This window comes from Corvus brachyrhynchos, unplaced genomic scaffold, assembly GCF_000691975.1.
Source record: "Corvus brachyrhynchos isolate BGI_N302 unplaced genomic scaffold, ASM69197v1 scaffold86, whole genome shotgun sequence".
NCBI lineage: Eukaryota > Metazoa > Chordata > Aves > Passeriformes > Corvidae > Corvus > Corvus brachyrhynchos.
The window spans coordinates 805,251-812,863 of record NW_008238647.1 but is presented as its reverse complement, the minus strand read 5'-3'; the positions used below and the strand labels follow the sequence as shown (position 1 = coordinate 812,863).

Genomic DNA, 7,613 nt, shown 5'->3' with positions numbered 1-7,613 from the left:
TGAGCCCCTTGGGTCTTCTCCTGCCAGCGCCTGCATGTGCTCCCGTGGGGTTCTGGATCCGCCCCCGCCTTGATCCTGCCTGGCGGGGTGCGTGCCGCCACCATGGCCGGGGAGGGAGACAGGAGGAAGCGCTTTATTTCAGCCACGGCTGCCAACTACTTCGGGCTGGACCCGGCGGGCGGGGGGGCTGCCCTGGCCGCGGAGCTGCATTCCCGTCTGGAGCTGAGCCGCTTCCTCGACGACGGCAATGAGTTCCTGCTCGTGGTGCAGCGCTCGGGGGCGCAGCTCAGCGCCTCCAACAAGGTACCGTAGTGTCCGGCGCCTGCGGGTGCCGCGCGTCTGCCGCGTCCCGGCGTGCGAGCGGGGATGCAGAGCCCGGAGTCAGCCCGGGCTTAGTGGTCGTAAAGACTGGTGTCAGATTTGGGAGACATCTCCCTCCTGCGAGTATTTGTGCCGGTCTCAGTGTCTGCTGCAAGGGATTGGCAGCTGCCGTGGTTTAACCCCAACCGGCAGATAAGTACACTCACTGTCCCCTGCCGTGGGGAGAAGAATTAGAAAGAAAAGAACGCCGCTGGTTGAGATAAGAACAGCTTAATAACTGAAACGAAATAAAATATAATAATAGCTAACTATTAATATACTAATAATAGTGTTAATAATTGCAATGAAAAGGGGCGAGAGAGATGAACAAAACCCAGGAGGAGCAAGTGATGCACAATGCAGTTGTTCACCCCCCACTGACTGATGCCCAGCCTGCCCCCAGCAGCGATCGGTGCCTCCCGGCCAACTCCCTCCAGTTTATACACTGAGCATGATGCTCTGTGGTGTGGAATATCCCTCTGGCCAGTTCAGGTCAGCTGTCCTGGCCATGCTCCTTCCCAGCTTCTTGTGCCCCTCCTCACTGGCAGATCACGAAGCATGGCAAAGTCCTTGACTTTGGGTAATTACTGCTCAGCGACAACCAACACATCAGTGTGATATTAACATTATTCTCATACTAAACTGCAAATATGGCACTGTACCTGCTATTAAGAAGAAAATTAGCTCTATCCTTGCTGTTACAAGAACACTGTCCCCAGAGTCTGTGAAGGCCGTATCATCAGCTGCTGATACATTTGTTGGTGGATTGTGCCCATGTTGGTGCAGTTTTAGCTGTATATTGTCTCTATGTAAACATAAGGCGGCCTGGGGCATGGAGTTGGATGTATGATTTTTTCCTGGGCATGGCTGCATGCAAGTGATGGGAAGGATTGCATGGGCAATGTCCGTGCAGGGAATGGGACCCAATGTGTGGCACATTGGCTGATATTTGACAAATCGTAGGTGGGTGTTTGTCCAAAGCATGCATTTTCCAAACTGATGTGTCCAGCTGCGAGCAAATCTAAGGATATTTGTGTGAAATGTCCTGCCTTGAGTCTTGTGTTCAGCAATTGACTCATGGGATTGATACCATGGGGTGTGAAGTGTCACCATGTAAGGAGGGCATGGTGTGGTGCCAGCCACACAGCCTGTACAGGCAAGGTGTGGGTCTTAACATGGGACATGTCATTCTGCAGTGAGATCAGGGACATGGTGTCTGTTATGTCAGTGGCTTTGCACACAAAGATGTATCTAAGGAGTCCTCGATGTGAAATTTGGACCAGTAACTTGCATAACTCCTTGGTTAATCTTCTGTGAACTCTAGCGCATGCTATGTTCAGGCAAGAGTGAACATTTATGTACCAGTTTTTGGGGGTGCTGTTGAGCCACTGTCTAAATTACAAAGCAGCTTTCAGCAGCTGTGGAAGATCAGATGCATATTGGTGCTGTACTGTGTACTTGTTGTTTCAGTGAAGCTATGTCTGTAGGTGTTGGGCTACAGAGTTGATAAGAAAGTAAAACTGATACTGTCCAATACAACTGAAAGCTCTTCTTACTACCCTTTGTTTCTTTTAACAGAAAAATAGTACACAGATGTTTACAATTGCACAGAATCTGGGATTTCACTTAGCATATCTTTTTGCTATTAATTTATCAAATGTTTAATATATTTCCCTGTTCTGTGAATTCTCCTCAGCCACAAATAGTTTCAGTAATTACTTTATGGCAATTTTTGGAACTTTACCCATAAGTTGGGTTGTGGATGGAACATTAGTCATATTACAATTTATGGTTTTACTGATGAAGGAGCATGCCTTTCTCTGTCCTTGAGAAATTTATGAATAGAGTTATGTATTTAGAAACTCAGGAGAACAATACAGAATATTTAGACTATAGAAAAATTTTCCCAAAGGTATGTAGTATAAAAAGACAAAAAAAAATAGGTTTCATGCTTAGTTTTCTCTAGGTACAAGAGAGAGCTTCTGTTTTGTCCAGAGAAAGCAATAAGTAGAGTTTTCAAAATATAGTAAGAAATTACGGTATTTACAGACATTATATGCTGTAGAAGGCTTTATGTATTTGGTGTTGGAAGTCAGGTTCCTATGGACTCAGAAATGAGTATAATAAAACTTTTAATTTTCTCTGCAAATCAGATACTGCCACAATTTTATCAGAACCCAGAGGGAGTAATATGGTATTTTATATTTTTTTCTTGATGCCAATTGTTTGTGTAAATGGTGTATTTAATTTAGTAAAATATGCAGTCAGTAACAGCTTTCTAAACAAATCCTGTCTTCTTGATTATTACAGATTGAAGCTACCGATTCAAAGAATAACGTGTTGGTGTTCTTTAAGCTGAGACCTGATGTAATTACTGAGGATAATCTTCACAGTAATATTCTTGTGTCATCTATGCTAGATTCACCAATCAACACCCTTTATCAAGCTGTACGACAGGTTTTTGCACCAGTATTACTGAAGGTGAGCAATATGCCAGTTTAAATGTTCTGTAGCTTTATATTGAGACACTGGAATTCAATTGGATGTTATGTAATTCTGAGCTAAATATTTTATGTTATGAAACCAAAGTATTTGGGGAGATTAAACAATGGGTGATAGTTATGATTTCTAAGTTAAAGAAAGTACTTAAGCTCCTATGAGTAAGGATTAGAGGAAGATTCTGGTCATACATATGCCTGACTGTAAATGTGGAATACACTGGCCAGCGATGGTTAATTTGGAAAACAGCTCACACAGTTTCAGAGTGCCTTTATAAACCCAACAACTGACTTGTGATTTTGTGATAAAAATGTTTTTTGTAGTATTATTTTGAATTGTTAAATGAGAAGGCTCTTCTTTGACTTTATAGACAAAAAATGCTACATTGTCCCACCACGTGGTTTCTACTTAATCTGAATTTTATGTATTTTTTAAGAAAATAGTAATTGCTCTGTCATGTGAGAGTCACAATTTTTGAAATTTTCATTACAGGATGAGAAGTGGAGTAAAGCATTTGATCCCAAACTCCAGAAACTTCTAAGTGAGCTTGAAGCTGGCTTGAGTACTGCTCTCAGAAGACCAGATCCCAGTTACACAGGAGCAAAATTCAATGAAGATGATGTGCGAGGTTTGTTTTGCAGTTATGTCTTTTATAGTTAATTTTGAATTTAGAGTAAATAGTTTATTTACAAGTTGAATGTTTAGGCTTCTCAGTGATTGCACAGTATGAAATATAACTGGTTGTTGTTAGTAGATTGGAATTACTGACGGTCATGCCAGGAGACCAGAGTTGACTTTTATACTGCATCTAGTCAGGATCAGAAGTTAAAGGATATTTACATAATCATGTAGTAAAAATTTGCTTTAGAAAGTATGTTCTGACTGAACATATTTTATAAACATTCATTTATTTTATATATAAATATTTTCTATTTTATTTGCAGCTATACTTACACCAACAGATGAATTTCAGTTCTGGAGAGAATGTTCTCGTCATGGAAGTAAAGGGTGTAGTAAAGAGAGAGCTTCATATTTTAGAGACCTATTTGAGGACATTGCAAAAGTATGTTTTATTTTGTGTGATCAGTGATACATTTCTGGATTTAGTAAAAAACACTCTTCTATGAAATATATGTCAATATGTCAGTATATGTATACTCTTTCCAGATATATGAATATATAAAGATTTAGTTATTTTTTTCTTAGGCAGAATTTTACTTTAAGTTACATTCATGTCTGGGAGCTGCTGTAGAAATACAACTATATTCTACAGTTTGTGAACTGGGGATTGATTCACGAGATGAAAAGGACACTATTAATGCTCTCATGCAAAATTTTCGGCACCCACAAAGCACTTTCTTGAGTAGTACTTCAGATATCAATGAATACTTCACGTGAATAAACTTACAGAAATGCTTGTTTTTTTGAGAGTATTATGACATATTCTGTTGTGCAGTAAACCTCAGGAAACTATACCACTTGTCAGCTTCAGAAAAGTAAATGTTTCTACAATACTATCTGCAAAGTAAACGTATTAAGGATTTTTTTTTCTAGGATTATTACAACTTGGATACTCTCTCGTTATTTGAAGCTGTAGATTTGGTGGAGACTACCAAGGATACCGTTGATGGTGTGTGGAGACAAACAGAACATGATCCTTATCCACAGTCTCGCATGCATAATCTCTTGGATGTGATAGGTAAACTGTTATGCAGTCTTTATTAAATGAATATTTGAGAAAAGTAAAATGATTCCTTGAGCAGAGACCTTCTTCCTTGTAAAGGCACCAATAACAGCCCACAGCATGAAGGTGCTTGCTTCTTGTAATTATGATCCATGAATATTATTTGCCTTCCAGTATGCAATAATTCAGCCAGTTCTGGTAGATGCCTTCACACATGATTGGAAAGGTGATAGATAGTTAGAAGATGGAGTTGGATACCTTTCAGCCTGTGGGCTGGATTTGTCATACTTGCTTTGACTCCCTGTCTTTCTTTCAGAGGAGAAAATTTATTTGCATGAACCCCTATTAAAGGTCGGTTCAGTCTGTATGGAGGTGAGAGCAGGATGTGCAGAGAGGTTCTTCTCTCATTCTCGACAGCAGCCCCACATTTGGGGACGGGCATAGGACAGTGAGTTTGTGTGCTGCTGCCAGCTGTGTGTATGCATGAGAGGAAGAGTTGTGGGGAGCAGCCAGATACTGCCATTGCTGCTGATAAAGACAGGTGCTTGTGTGTGGAATCCAGAATCCAAATCCATCAGCTTCACATGTTGGACCAACCTCTGTTTACCTTGGAGATATTCAAGAGATTTATTGAATCTGAAACAAAATAATCAGTTACTGCTGCATTTGTGTGGTTTGAAATCAAGACACTACACTGTTTTTTAAAAAAATGTGATTGGAAAGCGGTGTAGCCTTTAAAGGAATTACTTTAAACAAACATAACATCTTGGTTTTTTGTCTTCTAGGTGGCTCACTAGGTAGATTTGTTCAGAGAAAATTAGCAGCTTTGAATTTGTGGGAGGATACTTTTCACAGTGTTAAAGAAAATATACAAGCTGGCATCTTGATTTGTGAGCAGTGGGTGTCAGCTTGTGAATACCTAACTGGACAACTGTGGCAACCTTATACTGTACATCCATGGAAAAATGAGAAATATTTCCCTGAATCGATAGCCAAACTTGGCAAACGTCTTGATGAGGTAGAGATTTGAATTATACACATTAGTTTCATTAGACGCAGAATTAAACAGCATTGCTTTAATTTACAAAAGGGAATTGAAATACTTTCATAGTCTTTTCAGAGTCAGATAGTGTTCCATAATCTGTTTGTCTGAGCCTTTCAAAAGTTTCTTGTAAAAAGGAGAGAGATGGGTACTTGCAAATGTAAGTTTTGTGTAAAAATGCATTTGATACAGCAAATACTTTTTTTCCCTTATAGGTGCTAGCTGTTAGAACACTGCATGAAAAACTTATGTTCTTTTTGCCAGCTGGAGAACAAAATTCTTTACATCTTTCGCATGTGTTTGAACCCTTTGCTGGCCTAAATCCTGTCCACTATAATCCTTACACAGAGGTATAATGCTTATTTTTGATTTATTCACATTCTTTCTGTGTCTTTTTGCAATGTATATAGTCCTAAACTAACACACGAACTCATTATCTCTAGCCATTATGGAAAGCAGCAGTCTCTCAGTATGAAAGAATTATTGCACCAGCGCAACAAAAAATAGCAAGCAGATTGAAGAAATTTATTTCAGAAATTCAGGACAGTCCACAGCAGGTATGAGTAATTCTGTAGTCTGAAAACTTTCCTGAAGATCAAGTTATTTAATGCCTAAGTAGTCAGTTTAGGGGACAAGAGTAAGTACTTAGGGCCGAAGACAGCACTACTGGGTGGTGTCAGCCTATGTTTAATTTTTTTAATGAGAAAGTGATAACATTTTTAAATCTTAATATTCCAGCTTCTTCAAATATTTCAGAAGCATAAGGAACTGATAAAGCACCCAAATATAAGCAAAGAATTGCTTTTTGAAAGGGAAACATTACTAGCAGCACTTCAAGATTATGTCAAAGGTATTTAATTGCATTCATTTTTTGTGAATGCTAGGATCTTTTTTTACTTCTAGAAGTATGTCAGTTTTCCTGGTATATTTTTATAACTACAGTAATGATCTAAGGTTGTTCTATTAAATATCTGGTCTAATGCATCTTTTGCATGTGTTAGACTATGAGTCAGACTTTGAAACTCGATGCCATGGTGTTCCTGGTGATGTTACTGGACCATTGTCAGGCAAGAACCTTTCTGAAGTTGTCAACAATATTGTATGGGTACAGCAGCTGGAACTGAAGGTACGAGATTCTGTTACTGCTTACACACAATTTATCACACAAGAATATAAAACATGGTATTTGACATTTCTGTGGGAGATTCCGCACAGAAAAATTGTGGGCTTCCCAGTAGTTATGTAATCAAGGTTCCTTATCAGTGGTGCTGCTTGCTAAGTTTATTATTTTAGCAGACCCAGAATGCAGTCTTTTTGTAGTAAACTGAACTTTTTTCATTAAAAAAAAAAAAGACCAAAGTTTGGACAGGAGGTGTTTTTGTTAAATTTTGCCCTCCAATTTGCATTTTAAAATTGTATTTAAGATTCACAGACAGCCAGATTCTGAATTCTCACCTGTTATTACTAACCTTTGTAGTGTCCTCTTGTAGTCAAAGGGATTTCTTGGTAGTACACTTCAAGCTTGTGCCTGACACGGAATTTACAGTAGTAAAAGCAAATGTACAACAATTCTGTTTTAATTTATCTTGTTTTTGTAAGTTTGTGTTCACACTTTAGTAGGAAAATTTGGACATTTTTTGGAAAACATTGACCAGTGAAAACCAAAATGTTTTTTGTGAACATAAGTACCCTCTGCAATAACTATAGATTTGAATGAGAATAGAAGTTACTTATCCCAGAATAATGATTAGTCCCGTTCTGCTGATGGGTGTCAGTTGTATGTCTGCTTTAGGCTGTACTAAATTTTTTAACTGCTCTCAAATCTCCACTGATTGTATTGACTAGAGTTTTAATTTGTCCACATGTAGATGTGAAATTCCATTTCAAATACATTTGAGTGTTGTTATGGACCTTACAGATACAACAGAAGACTCATGGGAGATCTGTACCTTTACAGAGAGTTAATTAAAGACCAAGTAGGATATCCTGGGGTATATTAGTAGTGGTGGATGCCATTGGTGGACAGCT

The 7,613-nt window shown here is 38.9% G+C and overlaps 1 protein-coding gene across 5 annotated transcripts in view; it reads left to right on the top strand.

The window, feature by feature from the left end:
* Positions 1–6: 6 nt before the first annotated feature.
* The window catches only part of DYNC2H1 (dynein cytoplasmic 2 heavy chain 1), a 155,050-nt gene continuing 147,443 nt past the window's right edge, over positions 7–7,613 (top strand). For all 5 annotated transcript variants that reach the window (XM_017737642.1, XM_008636292.2, XM_017737644.1 and 2 more), the window contains exons 1-10: positions 7–303; positions 2,671–2,841; positions 3,352–3,487; positions 3,804–3,922; positions 4,414–4,558; positions 5,329–5,561; positions 5,801–5,935; positions 6,029–6,142; positions 6,324–6,435; positions 6,587–6,711. In XM_017737642.1, the coding sequence (XP_017593131.1) occupies positions 103–303; positions 2,671–2,841; positions 3,352–3,487; positions 3,804–3,922; positions 4,414–4,558; positions 5,329–5,561; positions 5,801–5,935; positions 6,029–6,142; positions 6,324–6,435; positions 6,587–6,711 (1,491 nt within the window). In that variant the 5' untranslated portion in view covers positions 7–102. The remainder of the gene's footprint in view (positions 304–2,670; positions 2,842–3,351; positions 3,488–3,803; positions 3,923–4,413; positions 4,559–5,328; positions 5,562–5,800; positions 5,936–6,028; positions 6,143–6,323; positions 6,436–6,586; positions 6,712–7,613) is intronic.